The following is a 26,257-nucleotide window of genomic DNA, read 5'->3' on the forward strand; positions in this document are numbered from 1 at the left end:
AGACTGGCATAGGCCTTTCTCTCAACTTGACTCACATCAAGCAGAAAGCATCTATTAGTCATAGCTACTGTAACTAGCTCTTGACCAAATGAGTCTTTAACAATGCAAAAGCCATTTCTAAAAACCAAAGTGTATCCTTTTTCCACTAACCGGCAAACACTAAGTAGGTTCTGATCCATGTTAGGCACAAAAAGCACATCAAGATTATTTTGTTACCTGAACCAGTGCTGATCAACATATTGCCTTTCCCTTTAGCTTCAATCAGGTTGCCATCTCTAATTCTAATCTTTGAAACAAAGGTCCTGTCCAGATCCTTAAACAGCTTCTCATCAGCTGCAATGTGGTGTGAACAACCACTATCCACTAACTAATCACTTCTGACTTTTGTTGTGCTAACAAAACAGGAGGCTGTAAAAATATGCTCCTCTTGAGCTTGAAGGTCTTCTGCAGTTCGAGCCTGTTACTGAACATGTTCCTTCCTTTTGTTTTTGCACATCTTCTCAACATGGCCAAACTGCTTGCAACTCCTGCACTGAATGTCTGGCCTAAACCAACAATATCTTTCTGAATGTGTGGTCTTCTTACAGTGAATGCATGGTGGGAACTCTCTCTTGCCTACATCTCTCCTTGGTTTCTCCTTTCTGTTGGACCAAAGCTTTTTCATTTTTTGACTTGAACTTGAGCCTTCATTGGCTTTTGCCTGGAAAGCACTTTCAAGATGTTCTTCTTGCCTATTTGCTCTCCTTTGCTCAAGTGCATACAAGGAGTTTATCAGTTCAGACAATGAGATAGCTGACAAATCTCTCGAGTCCTCAAGTGATGAAATCTTTGACTCGAATTTCTCAAGGAGAGTAGTGATGACTTTTTCAACAACTCTGCTCTTACTGAAGTCCTCTCCAAGGAGCCTTATGCTATTAACAGTGGCCATGATTCTGTCTGAGTACTGCTTAATGGTCTCAGACTCTTTCATCTTCAAATTCTCAAAGTATCTCCTGAGATTGATCACTTGTTGCTGCCTTGTTTTGTCTAACCCTATGAACTCCTCCTTCAGCTTCTCCCATGCCTATTTAGGTGACTCACAGACCATTATCCTAGTGAAGATTATATCTGATACCCCATTCTGCAAGCAGGACATTACTTTGTGCTTCTTGGAGCATTCTTCACTATATTGCATTATCTGAGCAATGGTGGGATTTGCTCTTAATGGAGGTGGTTCGATGTCATTTTCAATCACATCCCACAAATCGTGTGCCTGAAGATATGTTTTCATCTTAATTACCCAAATGTGGTAGTTCTCTCCAGTGAACACAGGTGGTGGAGGCGGTGTGAAGCTCATCCTGCTAAAACAAATCCAACAGCTTCAATTTCTTTCTTCTCCAAGCTTTGTTTTGACCAAAAACACAACCAACAACAGAGGCCCTCAAAGATGACAGGCTCTGATTACCATTTGTTGTAACGTTGACATTAAAACAAAAGTAAAATAACAAAACAGAAGCAATGAAATAGAAGCAAAAACAGAAAAAGAAAAACAGCAGCCAAGCACAAAAATGTAACTGAAGAACTTCATAACATTTCATTCAAAAATTGAAAAATATATGAGTTACAAAGTTAATTTGACAATTACCTAATAGATTAACTGCCCCCACTAATACATGACTAATTGTTAACTTGAATTACACACAAAATAGGCTGACATATCAGCCATTACATCAGACCAAATCCTACTAACTTTGTTGAACAAAATACAAGTAAACTAAGCAAAGTTACTTAGGAACAAAATGATCAAAGCAGCTGTTGCATTCGGTTCTGCTTCAATGCTGCACTTCAAGCTGCTTTGCTGTTGCTGGTCTTCTTGTGAACTTGCTGCTTGTCCCAAGGCCAAAGTCTAACACAAACAGAACTGGCTGCTCGTATTAGCCATGGTAACTGCAGTATGAAGTAAAAGTACACCTTGCCAATGCCCATTCTCTCTTTATTTCTCTCTCCTATGATTTGTTAATGAAGATTCTAACAAGTCAAAAAAGTAGGGCCAAAGGTCAATGAGTTTCAGCCGTATTGGACACTCTCACTGTTTTTCACATGAAAATGAAATTTTATTCAAACAAAATAAATACTTTTTCTTCATAAACATTATACAATTGGGTAAATCTAAAATTTATTTATATGAAGTTTGATGTAATATAAAATTTAATATATGAATTTTAATTTAGTGTTATATATATATATATATGATATTTTTATTATTTTATTATTGTACATAATTATTGTGTTTAAATTATTTGTAATTTAATTTAATGTCTACAAAAATTATTAAATAGAAGACTATAGAATATTTTCTAGCATCGGCTAGACTACAATTTCTAAAGAAAAATTTGAGAGAAGACTAAGGAAAATTCAAGAAAGAGAAAACTTAGAAAATGGACTTCCTTTGGATAGAGGAACTATGAACAAAATTTATTATTTAATTGAATTGATGTTGTGTGATTAATTTAATGAGAATTTTATAACAATAAATTCTTATTTTGTAATTAAATCAGATATGAAATTATGAAATTTAATAAGTTTGAACGGTCTCATGATGTAGATGTATGGAATTATTACATTTTAGATAGCTGAATGGTCTTTCATCACAATCTCCACTAATACAAACAAAAAGACTTTTGTTTCTTGAAAGAAAAGAACAGATAATTTTGATTTTTCAAGGAGGAATACTCAATTGTGTCATGTCTATATACAAATTGATCTCGTTTTAAAATTAAATTTGATAATTTTTAGAATTAAGGTCAAAATGATAAAATATGGAGATATTAAAAGTTAAATTTTGTTACTATACTAATTAAAATCATGTACAATTAATGAAAGATATTAACCTGTGATTAATCATCTTTAGTTTCTCACATTCAAAATTACCACAATTAAATTGCTTAAACCTTTTAAGAGGCATCAATTTATTCAATCTCAAGAGATTTTTTTTTTTTTACATAATTCTTTTAATGGTGTCAAAATTGATTAGTAGAAAACTGGTTCTAACCGAGCAAGAGCTAAGAAATTTCTTTATACCTTTAATTTGCTCCACCGCACTCCCTTTCAGCCTATATTTATTGACTTAAAAGACTCACCTAAATTTTCATTAGCAATCGAGGGTGGGAGAAATTAAAGAGAGAATGGGCGTTAGTTTTGTGTTTTACTTCATCCTGCAGCTACCATGGCTTATACGACCGGTAACATCGCTCGAAGCAGGCGATTCTGGGTGTAGTGAAACATGCGGGACTGTTTCTATTCCGTACCCATTCGGAATAAAAAGGGGTTGCTATGCCTATAATAATTCATGGTTCAGAGTAACTTGTAATGAAACCGCTGATGGGCCAAAACCTTTCATCACTCGCATCAATCTGGAGCTACTTGGTAAATTTTGGCTGGACAATAAAGTCGTCACCATCAACAATCCGGTAACTTATCTAAATTGCGGCGATAAAGGAGACAACAGTACCATTTCTCCATCAAGTGTCAACCTACAAGGCACCCCGTTTTTCTTCTCAAATCAACACAACACATTCGGATCTATAGGTTGCGGCAATCTGGCTACAGTTTTTCGCAACAATCAAATCGATCCAATCGCTAGCTGCGTACAGCACAGTTGTGGCGACCCGAGTTTGGGGTTCGGTGGCTGTTATGCTCTAATTTCGGAACAGCTCACTTCCTATACAACAAGCATAGCAGAGGTGAAAAACCCTGCAGGGAGAAAGAGATGTGCATCTGCCTTCCTGTTTGATTCTAACCAATTACCATCATGGAAGATAAGCATCAATACCACGCATGTTCCTGCAATTCTCGAGTGGAATCCATGTGATTTGGAAGGTCATTATCTACTATCTTCACTTCATTATTAATTTCTTTATTTTTTTTTCTTTTGTTTGATTAAATTTTGCCACGGACTTCAATTTTGATTAATTGGTACGTTGTTTTTAATCTCTATGCAGCCGCACTGTGCTTTGACGTAGATAAAAGTGTAGCACTACCTTACAAGCGTGATGATTGTAGCAGAAGTTGTGGGAATTTTGATATCTCATACCCATTCGGAATAGAATCCGGTTGTTACATGAATGAATGGTTTAGAGTGACTTGTAAGGAAACTACTGATGGGCCAAAACCTTACATAAGTAGCATCAATTTGCAACTACTCAAGATTTCATTTTCCGATAACTCCGAAAGCACTGTTGTCGTGAACAATTCAATAACTTATTTCAGTTGCCTCGACAAAAATGGAGAAACTAATGGGGTTAGTGTCAACCTTACAGACACCCATTTTTCCTTCTCACATTCTTTCAACAGATTTGTCTCTATAGGTTGCGGCAGTTTAGCTACTTTTCTTCGTAGTCCAAAGGATAATTATCCTGCACGTGGCTGCCAACAACCTTATTGTGATGATTCTGTGACTTCCAATGCTACCTGCTCCATTGATATTCCTACGGATCTAAGATCTTTCGCGGTAAACATGAAAGAGATTAATCCTAGTCATAGCAGCAGACGATCGTGTGGATCTGCTTTTGTTGTCGATAAACGTTATCTTGAGACAATAAATTCAGACCAAAATGACACAAGCAATTGGACGTTGACGCACGTTCCCACAACACTGCGATGGGCCACACTGAAACGTGGGATTTGTAATTGCAGTTCAAATAATCTTTCAAGCATCAATAATGAATACTGTTGGAAAAACTTGGGCCAAAGCTATCTATGTGTTTGCACAAATGAGGACGACAATAACTTTTCTACTGATATATGCCAAGGTATCGTACTTCATTGTTTTGCTACTTGAACTTTCCGCATGAACCTCAACTATACTATAAACTTTTTATTTACTCTGGTATATCCTATATAATATGTATTATATATGTATCTAACTATTTTTTATTCATTTCATTAATGTTTACAGATCAACCATATACATGTACCTATTATAGGTATTGTTATATGCTTTGTTTGGATGCTCCTGGCAACAAGTGTTCGTCGTCGTCATCATGTCCTGATGGATATCAGTACTCGGGAGTTATGTGTGAACCCATAAAATTGACAGAAAAGTCCAAAAAACATCAAATTTCGACTGTCATTATAGGTACGTGCTAACTTTCATTTTATTTTTCTTATTTTTAGTAGTATGACTTCATTTTATTTATTAATATGCAATTTTAGCTTTTGTTTTAATAAAATATGTTTTCTATACTACATAGGTTGCAGCACAAGTTTGGGGACACTATTTGCACTACTTGGTACATGGCATTTGTACAAAGTACTAGATAGAAGAAAAAAATTCAAGCTAAAGCAAAAATATTTTAGAAGGAACGGAGGGTTACTTCTACAACAACAATTATCTAGAAATGAAGGTAACATTGAGAAACTAAGGCTATTTGGTTCGAAGGAGTTGGAAAAGGCAACGGACCACTATAACAAGAATCGAGTCCTTGGTCAAGGTGGTCAAGGAACTGTTTATAAAGGAATGTTGGCGGATGGAACCATTGTCGCTGTTAAAAAATCTAAATTGATGGAAGAGAAGATAATAGATAAAACAAAGCTTGAACAATTCATAAATGAGGTGATGATTTTATCACAAATTAACCATAGAAATGTGGTTAAGCTTTTAGGGTGTTGTCTAGAGACAAAAGTCCCTTTGCTAGTGTATGAATTTATTCCAAATGGGACACTTTATCACTTCATAAATCAGCCAAATGAAGAGTTCCCGCTGATATGGAAAATGCGTTTACGGATTGCAATTGAAATTGCAAATGCTTTATCCTACTTGCATTCAGCTGCTTCTATCCCTATTTATCATCGAGACATCAAATCTAGCAACATACTTTTGGATGATAAATACAGAGCAAAAGTGTCAGATTTCGGAATATCAAGATCGGTTGCACTTGAGCAAACTCATGTGACCACTCGAGTACAAGGAACTTTTGGATACTTGGATCCAGAGTATTTTCGATCAAGTAAATTTACAGAAAAGAGTGATGTGTATAGTTTTGGAGTTGTTCTTGTTGAACTTATAACAGGACAAAAACCCATCAGTTCAAGTGAATCAAAGGAAGTGGTGAGAAGCTTGGCAAATTTTTTTCTGCTCTCAATGAAGGAGAATTCCTTGCTTAACGTTGTTGATCCGATGGTAATGAATAGTAATGCAAAAGAAGAAGTTGTAGCAGTTGCTAAGCTAGCCAAAAGATGCTTGAATTTCAAAGGAAAGAAAAGACCTACAATGAAACAAGTTGCATTAGAGCTGGAGTGGATTAGATCATCAGAAGAAGCTAATGCCATTCAACAAAGTGCAGATGAAGATTCTAATACGGATGAAATGACCGAAGCTTTGGGTGTTGCTTCCTTTTCAACGTCTTGTTCTGTTGTAAAAGATAGTGTAACTTTGTTCATAGATACCTAGTTTTAGTTATTTAGCTATATTCCTGTTAACAGTATCATTCGTAAAACCCTGATGAGGAAAGAGGTGCATATCAATTTCTTTTTTTTTTCTTTTGAGATTTGAGTCTAGCTTTTCAATGATGTCTTGAGTGTATGTTGCATGTGGAGACATAGATAACTGGTGAAACGGTAGGGGAAGTGAAACCAGTCAGCAGCATGCACCAAAGAAAAGAAGCAATGGCCAACCATTTTGATTGTTTTATTGCCCTACCAGGTCCCATCTACCCTTTTAAATATAATATCCAAATTCATACGTACTTTACCTATTCTGTCCAACAAATATAACCAAAAAGTGCTTACTTTGTTCTCTTGTTGGGTATCAGGTGGGTATGAAACTTTGGAGGAGTTACTGGAAGTGATAGCCTGGGTTCAGTTGGGTATCCATGACAAACCTGTAAGCAATAATAATATGTATAATGTTATTGTTTCCATTATAGAAAAGAAAAAGTTGATTTATAGGCCCTTTGGTTCCTCTTTTTTGAAACCAAACTTATGTTTCCAAAAATATGCAGGTGGGCTTGCTTAATATTGATGGCTATTATGATAATCTATTGGCTTTCATCGACAAAGCCGTGGATGATGAGTTTGTGATAATACTATGAAATATATATTTTTATATATGTATTAATTACATATTTATTTTGAGTATGATCCTACTAATCTGAGCTATTTATGGTTTTTATCTTGTAAGGACTAAATTGAAGACAAAAGAAAATTTGGAGGTAAAAAGCATGAATTTAAAGATAAAAAGGACCGGTATGGGAAATAAGAAAGAAGTGGTGCTGAAAATGTAAAGTGTGGAAGACTTGAGGGCAAAAGTGCAAAGAAGAGATTTTATAAACACAAGACTATTTAAATTTTAATTATATTAGGATTATTGTTAAGATTATTTAGATATAATTTAGCATTTATCTTTTAAAATTTTCTAAGTACTATAAATAGTGGATGGAGTGACACAAATTAATTAACACTTATCTTTTCGGTAAAAGCTTCCTCTCCCAAAAAGCTCTAGCTTTTTTTGTTTTTATTATTTATTCAATAAATTTCCATTTTATTAAATTTATTTCTTTTTTCTCGAAAAGCATGAGCCACTAAACTCATCTAGCCAAAGGTTGTCGAGACTTAGAATATGCACTTAGCCTTCTCAACGAGTATTCATCGTTTCTCCGCATTACGGGACTGACTCTTTCGTCCATGTCCTTCCAAAAGTGATCTTTTCATCTTGTGTAAAGGCGGTTGCTTTGTATGTTTTGGTAAAGTTGCATAGTTGGTTCGTTAGCTTATTGCGTCAGTGGTTATTCCTTCCAAAATGGCGTGACATTCGCCATTGAGAAATGATGATCTAGTGTAAGACGGTCCCACAAAAGTGACGGTTGGCTAGAGTTAGGTTCTTCTAAATCGTAAGTCTAAAATCTAATGGAGCTGGTGGTCGTAGGCGTCCTCTTCCACTATAATTGGCTTATTTTGTTCAATAAGGATCAACTAAAAGCCTATGATTAAACTCAAGGAGGATCGAGATAACAGGAGGTTGGAATCTCTCTATCAAAGACTTTCTTTTCTCAACTCTGTTTATTTTTACAATTTCAATTTCAATTTACGCAATTTTGATTTATCCAAACTTTTAATTCTGTTTTTTTATTTCTAGGTAGATCGTTTTTCTTGGGCACGACTCTGCTTGGGATCTCGAGGAACAGGAATTTGTGCAAAATCAGTCCCTAAAGATTTGGCCCTTCTTCCCTTATATTATTCTTTTTGTTATTTTATAGGGATAGGATATTTTTGGTGCTCTCAACGACACATCAATTTGTCAAACCTTCTGAATGCCACATTATTGTCTCTACACCAAATGTCAAAGAATTAATTTAGAAGCTTGAGGTGGGTTACTTGTTGCAGTGTTGAAAATGACCAACCATGTTGTTGTTATATTTTTGATTAAGTGCATGCAGCTTGTAAACATGCTACAGCACGTATGCTTGCTGTAACAGCAAGGTTGTTTAGTTACTTTGTTAAGTTACTTAGTTGAAAATGAACTAAGTTGGTATTGTTTTGATGTTTTTAGGTGTTGATTGACATAATCAGCTTGTCTGCAAGTTAAGTTTTACTTGTTTCAAAGTATGATTAATAGTGGTAGTAGGTAGTATTTGGTGATGTATTTGGCTATAAATGTATTGTTTTTTCTAATTGAATGAATAAGTAAAATGAGCTATCAGCCATAAGCTCCCTTGCTGAAAGATTGTGAGCAAGTAAAAATATTTCATGCATCTTGCTTCCTTGTTCTATGTCCTAATAACCCTAACATGCACAAATGAGCTAATGTTTACAAGTAAAAAACTTGTTTGCAAACTGATATGCACTTCTCACTAAAACATTGATTGTACACTAAAACAAGTCAGTTAAGCAAATTATTCACTACCTAAACAAGTTAGCAGCATGGTTGGTCACATTTTCAACATATATGGAATGTAATATGGTGGTTTAGAAATAGGAATCTCTTTTATCAAAACCACAAAAAGAAAAAAGAAAAAAAAGAAGGAAAAGGAACCTCTCAGATTACTTTCCACAGACTTGTTTGCTTGTAAATGGTAACAGTGGTTTGTTTTGATTAGGAGTACGTGCCTGTGCATAATGGAATAATAGCCAAGGCAAGTTGGGAGGTTGAGCAGCAGCAGCAGCAAGTGCCGCAATAGGTGGGGTGCTCTATAAAGGAAGACATGGAAATTTAATAAAGATGAAAAAAAGGTAGGGAAAAAGGTGTTTTAGGCGCTTAGCTTTTTGTTATGATTTTTGGGTCAAATACCAACCATACCATAAGGTTGGGAAAAAGGTCTTTTAAGCGCCTAGCTTTTTGCTATGATTTTTGGATCACCCTCAAAGCCCATGGCCCAACCACAATAACAACCATACGGGTCCTGCTTCCTGTTGTGTGTCTTCCGCATCACCATTTCATTTACTCAAATCGAACCACTATGCCTTCAAATTCACAATATAATATATTTACATGATATTAAAAAATAATGAATTAAATGTAATAATGAGTTAGATGTAAAAATTGTTACACAGCTATTATATAAAAAACATAGGAAATTATCAATGATATATGAATTTATACTTAAACTTATGTAATTTATTATATAAATACAACAAAAATATGATATAATTATAACGGTTTTACCATTAGCTTAGACACATGTACGTATCTTATGAATGACTTAAGACTGAGGTGTTAAAAAAGATGCAGAGGCCTAATTGATACAATATAAATACTTTGATGACTCGATTAAAATGTTTTGAAGTTTAATGATCAACTTAAAATTTGAGAAATAGTTTAGAGAGATTGGTGCAATTAACCCTATAACATATCTTCTTTAACACGGTGATGATTAAAACCCTCCAGTCAAATCTTATTGCAACAAATCCTGCAACATCGTGATCACCAAAGCACTTGCAAGAATACGTAGTTTACAATATATTTATGAGGTCACAGAACCCATAGAAACAACACTCAATAAGATATCAAATGGAAGAAGGCAATAGATGAAGAAATTGTAGCGATAAGAAATGGCACATGGGAGTTAACAAGTCTACTAGAAGGACATAGCCCAATTGGAGTCAAATGGGTGTATAAGATGAAGACCAACAAAGAAGGAAAAATAGAGAAAAAGAAAGTAAGACTAGTTGCAAAAGGCTACAAGGAAAGATATGGAGTGGATTATAATGAAGTATTTGCTCCGGTTGCCAGAATTGACACTATAAGGCTACTCATGACAATTGCAGTACAAAATAAATGAAAGATTTATCAAATAGACGTGAAGTCGGCATTCTTTAATGGCTATCAAGAAGAAGAAGTCTATATTGAAAAACCACCTGGATATAGCAAATAAGGATATGAAAACAAAGTCTATTGCTTGAAGAAAGTTTTATATGGACTAAAGCAAGCCTTGAGAGCATAGAAGAAAAGAATAGATGAATACCTTTAGAAGGATGAGTTATGAAAAACCCATATGAGCATGCCCTATATATGAAGAAAAATGGAATTGGTGACATCAGGATTGTGTGACCATACAGGGATGAAATGATTTTCATGGGAAACAATCCAGGTATGTTCAATGAAATTAAAAAAACTATGAGTAAAGAATTTGAAATGACAGGTATTGGTGAAACAAATGAAAGATGAAATATTTATGTCTCAAAAGATGTAGAACAAATTTTAAGAAAGTTCAGAATGAAAGTTTGCAAGTCAGTAACCACGCCAACAGAACCAAATATGAAATTAAGTGTTGATTCATCAAGAGATCTGGTAAATCCGACGTTGTTTAAAAGCATCGTTGGAAGTTTAAGGTACTTGACTATAACAGAGCTAGACATCATGTATGCATTGGGAATAGTTAGCAAATACATGGAGAAACCAAAACAAGATAACCTGACTGCAGCAAAGAGAATTTTGAGATATGTTAAAGGTACGATGGATCATGGTTTATTTTATACACACTCACAAAGTTCAAATTTGGTTGATTAATCAGATAATGACTTGGATGATCACAAAAGCACATTCGGATATTTATTCCATATTGGCTCTGCGACATTTTCATGGTCATCGAAAAAGCAATAAACAGTAGCCTTCTCGATACGTGAAGCAGAATACATGGTTGTTGCAACATGCACGTGTCAAGCAATTTTATGAAAAATTTTATTATTTATTCTAGATTTTATGATTAAGAAAATTTTACACATTATTATTAGTTTTAATTCTTTCAATTGTTTAATACATTATGAATAAATCTTATATGTCATCATAAGCATTAATTAAAAAATATTTACATGTATTATTATATTAGAATTTTTATTGGAAAATTTGATCGATTAATTATTATTTTTTGGCCATTAATCAATTAAATATTTGAATACATAAGATTTTAAACTTAAAAGACAATAATTTTAATTTTTTAAATAAGGATAGAATTTTTTAATATCAAGTTCATAAATGTCTAAATTATATAAATGGTTTAATATCATAAAAATGGATAATAATCACATAAGCATTCGTTGTAAAGCTTCTTTTACCATCTTAATCAAGGGATGTTTCCAAATAAAATTCGAATAAAACACAATTTTTTAAAAAAATTATGCGAAAGAAATAAGAAGATTTACATTTTCTAAATCAAATGATTAGCAGTTAATGAAATTGTATTATAAATTTACGTCAAACACATATTTAGAAATAAATAGAGAAATATGATTCTTTATTATAGCATCCTAGAATTTGGGGTAAAATCAAGACTAGAGCAGTTAGATTTTGAAAGCCAAAACTACAAATCATGAGAGACTATCCTTTTTTCAAACCCTTGTGACTAATTCATACATCATATGCTGGACAAGAACATCATTAGAAAATTTATTAAGTAACCAAAAAATGAGACAATTACGATCATACTTCTCTACTGAGTATGATGAACATCAACCGAAGTAAAGATAAGTCTTATGTATGTATTTAAGAGCTGAAGTTTACAAGGAGAAATTACAGAAAAAACACACCAAAGGAAAAACGTTTAACAAGTATGTGGCCGTAACCAGGGTATCCATTCTCGTTACGGGTGCTCTTTGAATAGGTAAACGACAAAGAAAGAAAAACAGAAGAAAGTGAGCAAAAATGAAGCAACAAGCTGATCTGATTTTCATTTAACTTGAAAACCATTCATAAAAGGTTGAGTTTACATACCTAATACTCAACTAACACCACAAATCACCATTGAAACTACAAAAGCATTACTTGTACACCATACTAACCAACTAAACACATCAAACTGTTATCCACCTTGTTCATTTTCAACCAAACTAAATTACAATGTAATAAAAAACAAAAAACTAGCTAATGCAGCATGCACACGAGCTGCAGCATGCAAATAGACTGCATGCACTTCAACAAAAACATAATAGCAGCATGGTTAGCCACCTTCAACAACTAGCCATGAAATGTGATCCATTCTTATAAGTGAGGATCGGACCCTTGACCACATGGTAAGGATGAGGATGAGGTGAGCAACGTTTAACGAGTATTTGAAATTAACAAACTACAACTATGCATCTATTGACAAAGTTGCACTATCTTTTAGATATGAACCAGACGTTGAAAAGGAAGCAAAACCCGAAGCTCCAATCATTTCATCCATGTCAGAATCTTCATCTGCAATTTGTTGAACGAAATTAGCTTCTTCTGAAGATCTAATCCGCTCTAGCTCCAATGCAACTTGTTTCATTGTAGGTCTTCTCTTTCCATTCAGATTCAAGCATCTTTTTGCTAGCTTAGCAACTGCTACAATTTCTTCTTCTGCATTATCATTCATTACCAGTGGATCAACAATGTTGAGTAAGGAATTCTCCTTCATTGAGTGTAGAAAAAAGTTTGCCAAGCTTCTCACCACTTCCTCTGATTGACATGAAGAGATGGGTTTTTGTCCTGATATAAGTTCAACAAGAACAACTCCAAAACTATAAACATCACTCTTTTCTGTAAATTGACTTGATCGAAAATATTCAGGATCCAAGTATCCGAAAGTTCCCTGAACTCGAGTGGTTACATGAGTTTGCTCAAGTGCAACAGATCTTGAAGTTCCAAAATCCGACACTTTCGCTCTATATTTATCATCCAAAAGTATGTTGCTAGATTTGATGTCTCGATGATAAATAGGAACAGAAGCAGCTGAATGCAAATAGGATAATGCATTAGCAATTTCAATTGCAATTCGTAAACGCATTTCCCATGTCAGTGGGAACTCTTCGCTTGGCACATGTAGGAGTTGAGAGAGTGTTCCATTGGGGACGAACTCATAAACCAGCAATGGCACTTTTGTCTCTAGGCAACATCCTAAAAGCTTTACCACATTTCTATGGTTAATTTGTGATAAAATCATCACCTCATTAATGAACTGTTTATGCTCATTTTCATCTAGTTTCTTGTCCTCTGTCATTTTTGACTTCTTAATTGCTACAATGCTTCCATCCGTTAACATTCCTTTAAACACAGTTCCTTGGCCGCCTCTACCAAGGATTCGATTCTCGTTATAATAATCTGTTGCCTTTTCCAGTTCCTTTGAAGCAAACAACTTTATTTTCTCAACATTACCTTTATTATTGGACAATTGTTGTTGCAGAAGTAAGCCTCCATTTCTTTTAAAGTATTTCTGCTTCAACTTGATGTTGTTTCTTCTCTCTATTAGTTTGTGCATATGCCATGTACCAATTAGCACAACTACTGTCCCAATACTAGTGCTGCAACCTATTTAGCATGAAAAAAATATGGTTTATTCAAACAAAACATAAAATTTCAAATTATATATATACCTATTTAGCATCACTTGAGCTTTAAGGTTCATGTACCTATAATGACTGGCAAATTTTGAGATCTTTTGGACTTTTTGGTTGGAAACTCTGATGAATCCAAAACAGGCCTGCACTTATGTTCCAATCTCGAGTATTTGTATCCATCAGGACACGACGAACAATTGTTGCCATCAGCATTCAAACAAAGCATAAAACAATTTTTATATTTCGTATCCACGCATTCACCTTTCTCTATCATTTATGAAATGAAGTAAAGTTAGATCCATATAATAAATGTTAATTAAGAAATATTAAAGAAAATGGACATTTATAATATAGATATCAAGTTTCATTTTCCTTTATTTTGTACAAAATTTCACACCTTAAAACAAAATATTTTTTATAAGATAGTAATGCTTCATAAAGTAGAAAAGCCATGTGATGGTGCCTATCCGAATGAAGCCTAAGACTTGTACTAATATGATACCTTGGCATACATCAGTGGAAAGATAATCATAGTCAGCATAGTTATCCGAGGTACAAACACATAGATGCATTTGGCTCAAGCTTGTCCAACAATATCGGCCATCGGGGCTACAAAGGGTGCCAGACTCTTCTCCCAACTCACAGAGCCCACGTTTTGTTTTACCCCATTGCAGTGTTGTGGGAACATGCGTCCAACTACGATTGGTTGTTGTGTCATTGTGGTCAGAATTTGCCTCAGGGAAATCAAGAAAACGTGTGTCAACAATGAAAGCTGAAGTGCATGATCTCTTGCTGCCATTATTAGGATAAATCTGTATGATATTTGCGACAAAAGAACTAAGACCCGACGGAATATTGACAGCGCATCTAACAATGGAAGTCATATTATTCTCACAAGGAGGTAGCTTGCAGCCACCAATACGATGATCATTAGTCGGACTATGAAGAAAAGTAGCCAAATTACCGCAACCTATGGACATGAATCTGTCGAAGATATGTGAGAAGAAAAATGGGGTGCCTGTTAGGTTAACACTACCCTCATTATTTTCTCGATCTTTGCCAGGGCAGTTGGAATAAATTACTGAATTGTTAACGAGAACTGTGCCTTCGTAAAAAGAAACATTAAGAAGTTGCATATTGATGCTACTTATGAAAGGCTTCTCACCATCAGCAGTTTTGTTGCAAGTTACTCTGAACCATTTACTCTTGTAACAGCCCGCTTTAATTCCAAATGGAAATGGAATATCAACATTCCCACATCTTTCATTACAGCTTGTTTTGTAAGGTAATACATGATGTGGTTCTACTATTGAGCATAGTGAGGCTGCATGGAAGAGCAAATAATTAGTTAATCAATTAAAAAGAAGCACCTATACAAACACCGATTAATTAGTTAATAATAAGTATTATATCCATATTAGCATGCCTGGTATACTGTAGTATTTATCGTACATATTTATTAATGAAAATGAACTCGAATAAATTTTATTAAATTCATTTGTATATTCTTAAAAAATCATTTATGACTCATTTGAATTTTGTTTAGTTATTATATAACTAGAAATAATATTATTTGTGTTTTCTTTTATTTGCTAATAAACAACTATTAATCTTCAAGTTTTATCATTTTATTAATGGAAAAAGAATAAGAAACATGTTTATTTTCCACTACTATCACCACATCAATTAATGGAAAAAGAATGATAAAATTTATTAATTTAGGCAAAGAGTGCAAAGTGACCATGAAAATGAATTGAAGTATTAAAATTTTAAATTTCCAAAACCATAAACTCTTGGGGGTGGCCCGGCTCGAAAAATAAGAGAATTTGAGTAAAAATATAGGTCTAAAAAATGAGATTGGACAAAAAAATAAGTTCCGTTTAAAAAAAATACTAGGCCTTGGGTAATGTATTTTTGGACCGGGCTCGGCCCAAATTCACAAAAGTACAAAAAAGAATATACTATTTTTTGTTATTTTAATGCTATTTTCTTGTTTTTTCCCCCTATTTACTACCATTTCACTATTATGTTATTACTAATTTGTTGTTATTATTTGAATATTGTTATTATTTTAGTGGTATTTATTTGTTAAGTTGCATCTAGTGTTATCTAAGTGTATATATATTTTTAAAAATTTATTTTCAATTTGTTGGGAAATATATATTTTAATACTTTTTATGTATTATCTATATTTAAAATTTATATAAAAAATTAATATAGCCGAACCTGAGTTTTAACATTTTTATTCAGTTGGGCTTGGGCAAAATTTTAGGGCCTAAATTTTTACTTGGACCCAACCCAAACCCCGTCCGGCCTATGAATACCTCTAATTGAAACCATAAAAAAATATAATAATATAAAAAAAACTTATACTTAATTTAATAAATCAAAAGTAAAGTGATGATAGTAAATGGTCACCTTCCAAATCGCAATTGACCGGATTCCACTCCAGCGTTGCCGGAACATGCGTCATGTCAATGCTTATTTCTGATAACTGAGTAGAGTAACCTAACATGAAAGCAGATGTGCATCTCTTGCTGAATTCTTTTTCCCAGGGACTTATGATCTCTGTCATTGACTTCAAGGCTGTTGTATAGGAAGCGAGGTTTTCAGGAACCGTAGCAAGGCAGCCAGCTAATTTAGAAGAAATTGGTTCCTCACATCCTCGTTGTAGGCATAAAGCGATGGGATCAGTTTGATTGTTGCGAAAAAACATGGCCAAATAACCGCAACCTACTGATCCGAATGAATTGTGTTCACTTGAGAAGAAAAATGGACTGCCTTGTAGGTTGACACTTGAAGGAGAAGTAGTGCCATTGTTTCCTTTATCATCGCAATTTAGATAAGTCACTGGATTGTTGACGGTGACAACGTTATCTCTGAATGACCAACGTGAATGAAGGAGCTCCATATTGATGCGAGTGATGAAAGGCTTTGTCCCGTTAACAGTTTTGTTGCAAGTTACTCTGAACCATGAATTGTAATAGCATCCGGTTTTGATTCCAAATGGGTAAGGAATAGCAACAGCCCCACATGTTTCTTTACAACGAGTCTCACCTGCTTCAAACGGTGATGTTGGTCGTATGAGACATGGTAGCTGCAGGATGAAGTAAAACACCATGCGAATGCCCATTCTCTCATCAGTTCTTTGTGATGACTTAGCTGGGTCAACAAATCAATAAAAGACTGAACTAGAACAAATTTAAGGTTGGAAGCGATTTCTGGGCTCTTGGCTGTCTAGGCTTTGTTTTTTACTATTTAATTTTCAACGACTTTTAGCCCTTGAGTAGGCCCAGAGTCGATTTTGGAAGAAAAAAAAAAAGGATTCAAGGTACAAATTTAAGGTTGGAAGCGATTTCTGGGCTCTTGGCTGTCTAGGCTTTGTTTTTTACTATTTAATTTTCAACGACTTTTAGCCCTTGAGTAGGCCCAGAGTCGATTTTGGAAGAAAAAAAAAAAGATTCAAGGTACATTAGACCAAATTAATTGTAAAAACTAATGAAGTTGTATCAAGTTTGGAGCAAACTCGCTCTATTCGTCTCGAAATATTTATGAAAATACCCTATATGTATATATATTAAGTTAGTCTCCCCCTCCCGTTATCACCTACATTTCCTTCAAGGCTTTAGAAATACTGTTGAGAATTAATTCAAAGTAGTGGGTTGTTTATAGTTGACCAAGTATCTTGGTAGAATCTTTTTTAGTTCCAGATTTTCAATTTAATTGAATAAGTTGTCAGCTATTTTTGTGTTAAGGTAGTTTCTTTGTAAGCCTATAAATATAGGCATTTATGCTTTATTTTTAATTAATTCAATGTTCATCAATAATAGAATAACTTTGATGCATATTGTAATTGTCTTTTTCACGTTTCCTTCTTCAACAAATTTGGCATCGGAGCATGGTTCGATCTTTTAGGCAATTGAGTGAAAGTTAGGTTTGGGTCCACTGGGTATTTAAGGGAAACACATTTTTGGGTCTTCGGGAAATAAGAGAGAAGAGAGTATATGTTCTTGGAATGGCATCAGCTGGTTTTTCTTCCTCTCAACCACTCATACCCATTTTCAATGGCGAGAAATATGAGTGGTGGAGCATCAATATGAAAACATTGCTTAGATCACAAGAGCTATGGGACTTGGTCGAGTACGGGTTCGTTGACATAATTAAACCTGATGAAGAAGAAGAAAAGAGATTGAAAGAAACCAAGAAAAATGATGCTAAAACACTGTTCATTATCCAACAAGCAGTTCATGACTATTTTCTCACGAATTGCTGCAGCAACCACATTGAGTGAAGTACAGTCAATTTTTCAAAAAAAGTATCAAGTTGATTCAAAGGTTATAGTGGTGAAATTACAATCACTACGACGTGATTTTGAAACCTTGATGACGAAGAATGGTGAATCATTGCTGATTTTTTGTCATGAACAAGGATAATAGTAAGCCAATTGCACTCTTACGGGGAACAAATTTTTGACGAGATAATTGTAGCAAAAATTTTGTGAAGCTTGACGACAAAATTTCTTCACAAAATTTGATCATGTTGTGATTTCTATAGAAGAATACAAAGATATGTCAGTTCTTTGCGTTGATGAACTGATGGGGTCTCTTTAATCTCGTAAGGCAAGAATCAACAGATCAGCAGAAAAGAGCGAAGAGCAGGCATTTCAAGTGAATGAGACATTCACAAATCAAGGCGACAATGATTGTTCAACACATAGTGATCAAGGAATAGGAGGATTTCGTGGTGGTCGTGGTCGTAGTTATCGTAGAGACAGAGGAAGGAATGATGGACAGAGGCAATACAATGAGCAAGACAGCATAAAATATGGCATAAAATGTTATCATTGCAACAAATATGGGCATATAAAAGTTGATTGCTGGTATAAAGATCAAAAAATTAACTTTGCAGCAAAAAGTGATGAGGAAAACAAGCTTTTTATGGCTTGTATTGATGCTAACCATAAGCCAAGTGATTTGTCGTTTGTGGACAGCGGTTGTTCGAATCATATTACAGGCACCAAATCCTTGTTCAAGGTGCTTGATAAGTCACAAAAGATAAAGGTACAACTTGGAAACAAAAGGGAGGTGCAAGTTGAAGGATAAGGGACGGTGAAATTTTTTACTAACCATAGAGAAGGAAAATTTTTGGACAATGTTCAATTTGTTCTTGATTTATGATACAATTTATTGAGTGTTGGACAACTAATGACTAGTGGATATTCTGTTATATTTGATGATGATGCATGTATCATCTAAAACAAAAAGTCAAGCAAACAAGTCCATGTCCACATTACTCCAAAGAAGATGTTTTCGTTGGATGTTTCAAACATTGAAAACTTTGTTCTTGCTGCAAGTGCAAAGGATGACTCGAAGCTATGGCATTTGAGGTATGGACATCTCAATAATAAAGACCTGAAATTGCTAAGTGATAAAGGTATGGTTCTTGGACTACCAAAAATTGGCTCTCTTGATTTATGTGAATGGTGCATTTATGGAAAGCAAATTAGGAAGTCATTTCCTATTGGAAAAGCATGGAGAGCTATTGAATGTTTAGAATTAATTCATGCTGATCTATGTGGTCCTATAGAAACTGAGTCCTTGGGTGGGAACTGTTTTTGTTGTTCACTGATGATTATAGTCGCATGAGTTGGGTGTATTTTTTAGAAAACAAGTCAGGAACTTATGAAAAGTTCCAAAAATTCAAGGCAATGGTGGAGAACCAAAGCGACTACCATATCAAAGTTTTTCGCACTGATCGAGAAAGAGAGTTCGTGTCTAGAGAGTTCAATCTATTTTGTAAAGACAATGGCATCCGTAAGGAGTTAACAATTCCTTACACTTCAGAGCAGAACTGTGTCACTGAGCGGAAGAACCGAACTATTGTGGAGATGTCAAGAAGCATGTTACAAGCAAGGGGCCTCTCAAATTAGTTTTGGGCAAAAGTTGTGGCAACATCAGTCTATCTACTGAATTTCTCTCCAACAATGGCTGTCATGAACAAAACTCCATATAAAGCTTGGTGTGGTAAGAAACCCAATGTAAGTCATTTAAGAATTTTTGGGTATGTTGCTTATGCTTTGGTAAATTCTTATGCTCGTAAAAAACTTGATGAAAAATCTAAAAAATATATTTTTATTGGTTATTGTACTCAATCCAAAGCATATAAATATAACCCTCATAGTGGAAAATTTTCAAGTAGAAGAGATGTAGTTTTTGATGAAAATGCAAGCTGGGATATGACTGTAGAGTAAGTACAACAAGAGATTTCTTTTCCCATTGAAGATTTTCCAGATGAAAAACAAGAGTTAGCACTAGCAACATCTACAACACTTGAAGAGTCTTTTGAAGAACCAATTTCACTAAGGAGATCAACAAGGGTCAGAAAGCTGAATCTGAAATATACTAATGACATTTGTGCATCCTGTCAATTTGCTTTAGCTATTTCAAATCCTCTGTATTATGAAGAAGCTGCTGATAAAGGAGAATGGCAAAAGGCGATGATGGAGGAGATGAAATTCATCGAAAATAATAAAACTTGGGAGATGGTCAACTTGCCATAAGAAAAAAAATGCAATTGGTTTGAACTGGGTGTTCAAGAAAAAATTTGGTGCAGACGGAAGCATCCAAAAACACAAAGCTCGTCTTGTGGCGAAAGGTTATGCACAGCAATCTGGTGTTGATTTTAAAAAACCTTCTCTCCGGTAGCTTGGTTAGCATTGGCTGCACAATTGCAATGGCTTGTTTATCAATTTAATGTCAAATCAGCATTCCTCAATGGAGACCTACAAGAGGAGGTTTATGTAGCACAACCAGAAGGTTTCATAGAGAAAGGCAATGAAACAAAGGTGTACAAGTTGAAAAAGGCGTTGTACGGATTGAAGCAGTCCCCTCGAGCATGGTACAGCAAGATCGATAGGTATCTTCAGAAGAAATGGTACATGAGAAGTGAGAATGAGCCTACCTTGCATGTGAAAAAAGAAAGGTAAAATTGATTTTATCATTTTTTGTCTTTACGCTGATGATATCATTTATACTAGTTCCTCTAACTTTCTTATTGATGAGTTTAAGTCTCAAATGATGAATGAATTCGAGATGTCAGAAATGGGTTTATTGCATTATTTCCTTGGTCTTGAAGTTCATCAAGCTGAAGATGAAATTTTATCTCACAAATAAAATATGCCAAGGATCTTTTCAGTAATTTTTGGCATGCTTAATTGCAAGCCTGCAGCTACACCCTTGAATATCAATGAGAAATTACAATTAGAAAATAGAGAAGAAATGAAAGATGCAATGAGGTTCAGAAGCTTGGATAGAGGTTTAATTTATTTGATTCACATTAGGCCCGATATTGCATTTTCTATTGGTGTTATTTCTAGGTTTATGCAGCAACCTTCAAAGGTTTATTATGGAGTAACAAAACGGGTCTTACGGTACATTGCTAGAACTTTGGAGTATGGCATTTGGTACTCAAAAACTTTAAATTTTAGATTGTGTGGGTTCACAGACAATGATTGGGCAAGTTCTTTAGATGATAGAAGAAGTGTATTAGCAAATGTTTTCACTCTAGGTTCAGGGGTGACCACTTGGAGTTTTAAGAAGCAAGCTACAATAGCATTGTCAACCTCAAAAGCTGAGTATGTAGCAGTAACTGCAGCAGCTTGTCAAGCTATTTGGCTAAGGAGAGTGTTAGCCGATCTTCAACAATAGCAGAAATGTACAACAGAGATATTTTGTGACAATAAATCAATTATCTCCATGACAAAGAATCCAACATTTCATAGTAGAACAAAGAATATCGATATTCATTATCATATCATTCGTGATTTGGTAGCAAAAAAGGAGATATCTTTGGCGTATTGCAGCACCTAGGAGCAACTAATAGATGTGTTAACAAAGGCTTTATCAAAGGAGAAGTTCAGCTATTTTAGAATTCAACTTGGTGTCTGTAACTTTGAATTAAGGGAAAGTGTTGAGAATTAATTCAAAGTAGTGGGCTGTTTAGTTGGACAAGTATCTTGGTAGAATCTTTGTTAGTTCTAGATTTTTAGTTTAATTGAATAAGTTGTTAGCTATTTTTGTGTTAAGGTAGTTTCTTTGTAAGCCTATAAATATAGACATTTATACTTTGTTTTTAATTAATTCAGTGTTCATCAATAATAGAATAACGTTGATGCATATTGTAATTGTCTTTTTCACGTTTCCTTCTTCAACAAACACAAAGCAAAAACTTGAAATTGAAAACTCTACTCCTAATTTACTCAGTCCTTCTTCCTAAATCTTTACCAAAACCTATGCAGACATTTAAGAAAATGTTTTATCATAAATAGTTTAAAATAATGAATAAATATAGTCCATATAAATTCTCAAAGCTTAGCTTATGGTTGAAGTTGAGGCAATCTAGTCATTGGTAGCCCTCCATCGTGTACCAATTGCACTTGACATTCCATTGTTGGCTTCGTTTTGAACCCACTACCATAGATGTAAGATTTTCTTATAAGCACAAATCACGATTTAAACAAAATATAAATAGCGAAAAAAATCAAATATAAATACTTTCGGTCATTGTGCGAATCAAATGTCAAAATCGAGACGTTGTAACACCACTTTTCAAGCACGTCAAACAACTGACGAGGACATCTATTTAGCTACATGAGAACACGAAATTTGGAAAAACACAAAATTGCCAAAATCTTCTAAGCACTCGAAAACTCACTAGATTAAATCGTTTTCAGAAAATGTTTTTAGTACTTAGGGACCTTATGCTTAGGAGGTATTTATAGTGGTGGTTCCTATCAAAAACCACCATCCCATTATCACACATGATAATTGAGTAATTTGTGTGTTGTATCGCTATTAAATCACATGAAATTTGGTATGTTATGGTGTATTTTTGAGTTACCAAGGGTTGGGGATCATTTCAACAATAAATACACGATCTATAGCCTAATTTAGTGTGGTTTCATGATCACATAGGTGGCCACACGGGCGTGTGCCGCACATAGGCGATCCACACGGCCGTGTGCAATTGGGAAATTAGGGTTTTGAGTGATTTTTAGTGCCATTTGGTCGTGTAGCTGTAATTTAAGGATTTTGTCGATCTCCACATGGGCGTGTAAGATTTTCACATGGCCGTGTCTACTCTACCCTTAGTTTTGGCAGTTCTAGACAGAAAGTTACATAGGCTGCTCACATGGCCATGTAACTCGGTCATACGGGCCTCTGTTTCCTCCACACGGGTGTGTGTAACTTGCACATGGATGTGTAGACCACCACACAAGCATGTACATGTCTGTTTGAGTAGTTTAACTGCAATATTTCTATACAATGGTACATCTGCAAGAAACATATGTCAGCTCAGCTGCATATTATTATCAAAGTGGCTTAGTTCCACCATTTGTGGTGTGTAGGGTGGATGGGCTTGATATAGCTCATATGTGGTAAGCAGGGTGGTCGATGTGGTGTTCGGATGGTTGGGTAGATCTTTACCTGTTGCATACATTCTGCATCAAAATACATGTTTGTTTGTTTGAATGTTGGGATACTTGTAAAATGAATTATATTCGCTAATAAGCTTAATCTTGTATGATTGAATAACGGGAGAATTTGGAATATTATGTTCATAATGGGATTAAACATTTTTATTTTTAATTGCTTTTAGATCACTTGGGTATCAATGTAACCTCTGACATCCAGTCGAAACTTTTGGACTAAGTTTTGAGGTGTTACATTTAGTGGTATCAAAGCCTGATTAGTAAAAACTCAGCTTGTGTTTTTACGTACCTATGTGCGCGTGTGTTTGTGAAAAAAAAAGTTTTGATAAACCATACCACAGTGTTTTGAAATGATTTCACTGATTTTGGAAAAATAAAAAGTTTGAGAATCTGATGCTGGTCCGAGTGGAAATTCAATTGTAAGATTAGTTCTGTAAGATTGGAACTATAGTGTCTAGATATTTATCTTTGTATTTGGTTTCAGAATTGTAGATCTTTTAAATTACAAGACTGAAGCGACATTGTGAGGACCAACTTGGTGAGACTCTATGGAAACCAATCATTGGTTTTTAAAGATTGGATTGATTTCAAGTGAACCAAATCAAGCTTTAAAACATGGAGGATCGATAAAGTTTTTTTTGTTATTTTTGGAAATCATATCTTCGATTGATTGTATTTTAATTGTTGAGATTATAATAGTTATTCAAGAAGTTACTTTGTATTAACTTAAATGTTATGTTAGGAAGCCAAAATGAATATAAGCTTTAAGTCTTGTTTAGGTTTTATATGAGAGCTTATTGAATGTACTCTAATATGTTCATTTGAGGAACTGATTTGGAGGTAAGTGTTCTAATCTTTAGGTATAAATGCTAGATACCTATACTCAGAGAGTGATAGAGTGCAATTCACTTATAATGTTGATTAAAGATTGTGGAATTAGTTATTGAGCTAGGCTTTGCAAACGTAGGAAAACCGAACTGCATAAACAAACCTTATTGTTCTTTGTATTTTTGCTTGCATAGATTTTTGCAATGCCAAGTCATAGTAACCACGCAATCTAACAGTTTCATTTGTGTTTTATATTTCCTATATTTTAAATTGTAAGAAATAAAAGGCAAAAGTAAAATATAAGCATGAACGATTCATAATAATTTATAACAGTGAAGTGAGAACAAAATTGGGCAAGAATATACCTACGGGAAGTTGAATATTTTATGAAATTGACTGGTAAGAGCTTAGAAAGATGAATGGTGAAGGCTGAAGCTGAAAAAAATGAAAAAAAAAAACCATGGAAAGCTGGCTGTAGTAGCTTGGCTGGTTCCGATCGAGTTTTCTTGTGGGAACATTTTTGCAGTTTTTAGAACAAATAAAACTCTACTTATTAATTTTTTTTTTTAACAATCTCATTATAAGTTTTGATTATATCTGTTCTTTTAGATATAATATCTAAAACTACTCATAATTCCTTCCCAACTCATAAATAGAAGGACAATGCGTTTCAACGCACTTAAACTCACATCTTCCTACAATGACAACAATACTAATATTAATTGAATTAAGATTCAATTTACAATACACATAAAACTATCTTATAAAAAATAGTAACACAAAATTGAATTTCTAAAACTATATTGCTTTGTTTTCAATCAATTATATTTTCACAATCTTTATGGATTACATATAGAGTTGACCATTGACTAAAGAAAATGAGAGAGTAAAGAAAATTCAAGAGAGAAAACGTTGGAAAATGAATTTCTAGAGACAAGGAACTATATATGTAGAAAATTCTAGTGAGGGAAATGAAAATTAGATAGTTTTGATTTAGCTCTTTAATTTTACAAAAATGATATTTTAGTTATTTATTTAATTTTTCATCTCTTTTATTTTTCAATTTTATTATTCGTCAAATCATATTCAAAATAGATGAAAAATTAATGTTTATTAACTTTGATGATGTGATACTAAGTTAATAATTAATTAATTTTAAAAATTAAAAACACTTTTTATTTTTTAATAATTTTTTTGAAGTTTTTAAATTTAAAAAAAAATAATTAATTTATGACGTAGCATTCACATTGCAATCCACGTGTTGGCCACATCAACAGAATTAATAGAACGTTAATTTTTTATCCATTCTAAGATGATTTGACGAATAACACAAATTTAAAGGCTAAAAAAGCGAAAACTTAAATAGAAGGCTAAAATGACTTTTTTACAAAGTTGGAGGACCAAATATATTATTATACCTTTTGATTTCTGAACACATGTTTTATAAAACTTATTTTCATAAAAATTATGTAAATTTGAAAATTTATTTGTCGGGTCACTATTTGATTCTATTTGTGAAGTTAAGAAATTTTCACCATCATTTTATCAAATAATAATCATTCTACATTTGTATTATATTGACAAATTTTGACAAATTTATAATTTTGTGTTATTTATTTGTTGAATATGATTACTTTTCATTTTATATATTTTAAAATTGTATTGTTAAAATTTACTGAATACTAATTAATTTATGAATTGCAGAGTTATTGGTTCAAATAGACTTAAACGCATAATTTTCTCTTTTACATATGTAAAAGATAAATTATGATGTTAAAATTATGTATTTTGGGGTTTAACTAAATTTTTTAAATTTTAGAAGTTTAATGAGATTTTTTATAAAAAAAATGATGAGTATAATTAATATTTTAGAAATTTTATAAGATTAATGAAATTTCCCAAAATTTTTAGAATAATTTAATTAAAATTTTCCAAAAATTTTAAAAATAAAATAAAATATTCCAAAAAATTTGAGCTTGGCCACCATTAAAAGGTTAGCCCCTGGCAGAAAGTCATTTACTTTAACCCTACTGGACTCAATGCTTTGTCGGTAAAAATTTAAGTCAATGGAAATATCTTTGAACCACGAATTTGCTTACGCGAGGAAGGAACGTACCGAAAGGGGCACGACTAGTGCATGCGCTAATGTTGTCAACGTAGAAAACCGAG

The 26,257-nt window shown here is 33.8% G+C and overlaps 2 protein-coding genes and 1 pseudogene across 2 annotated transcripts; 2 read left to right on the forward strand and 1 right to left on the reverse strand.

Annotated features, from left to right (window-relative positions):
* Window positions 1-3,153: 3,153 nt before the first annotated feature.
* Window positions 3,154-6,848, forward strand: LOC105796435 (wall-associated receptor kinase-like 3). The gene is made up of 4 exons (XM_052627908.1): window positions 3,154-3,858; window positions 3,981-4,790; window positions 4,937-5,116; window positions 5,232-6,848. The coding sequence occupies exons 1-4, from the start codon at window positions 3,165-3,167 to the stop codon at window positions 6,428-6,430; spliced, it is 2,883 nt and encodes a 960-aa protein (XP_052483868.1). The 5' UTR covers window positions 3,154-3,164; the 3' UTR covers window positions 6,431-6,848.
* Window positions 6,449-9,156, forward strand: LOC105795583 (cytokinin riboside 5'-monophosphate phosphoribohydrolase LOG5-like; annotated as a pseudogene).
* Window positions 9,157-12,116: 2,960 nt separating this feature from the next.
* LOC105796434 (wall-associated receptor kinase-like 1) lies at window positions 12,117-16,972 on the reverse strand. The gene is made up of 4 exons (XM_012626150.2): window positions 16,189-16,972; window positions 14,273-15,094; window positions 13,843-14,037; window positions 12,117-13,741 (listed from the first exon to the last, which is right to left on the reverse strand). Exons 1-4 carry the CDS (start codon window positions 16,901-16,903, stop codon window positions 12,543-12,545), a joined length of 2,931 nt encoding a protein of 976 aa, XP_012481604.1. The 5' UTR covers window positions 16,904-16,972; the 3' UTR covers window positions 12,117-12,542.
* Between the last annotated feature and the right edge of the window lie 9,285 nt (window positions 16,973-26,257).

This window comes from Gossypium raimondii, chromosome 3, assembly GCF_025698545.1.
Source record: "Gossypium raimondii isolate GPD5lz chromosome 3, ASM2569854v1, whole genome shotgun sequence".
NCBI lineage: Eukaryota > Viridiplantae > Streptophyta > Magnoliopsida > Malvales > Malvaceae > Gossypium > Gossypium raimondii.

Excerpts from the sequence above, each read along its gene's own strand:
- LOC105796435 (XM_052627908.1), top strand. The coding sequence starts at position 3,165 with ATGGGCGTTAGTTTTGTGTTTTACTTCATCCTGCAGCTACCATGGCTT. Across the intron at positions 3,859-3,980 it reads GAATCCATGTGATTTGGAAG|CCGCACTGTGCTTTGACGTA; the intron begins GTCATTATCTAC and ends ATCTCTATGCAG. Across the intron at positions 5,117-5,231 it reads AATTTCGACTGTCATTATAG|GTTGCAGCACAAGTTTGGGG; the intron begins GTACGTGCTAAC and ends TATACTACATAG.
- LOC105796434 (XM_012626150.2), bottom strand. The coding sequence starts at position 16,903 with ATGGGCATTCGCATGGTGTTTTACTTCATCCTGCAGCTACCATGTCTC. Across the intron at positions 14,038-14,272 it reads TTCCACTGATGTATGCCAAG|AGAAAGGTGAATGCGTGGAT; the intron begins GTATCATATTAG and ends CATAAATGATAG. Across the intron at positions 13,742-13,842 it reads AAATTTGCCAGTCATTATAG|GTTGCAGCACTAGTATTGGG; the intron begins GTACATGAACCT and ends CATGCTAAATAG.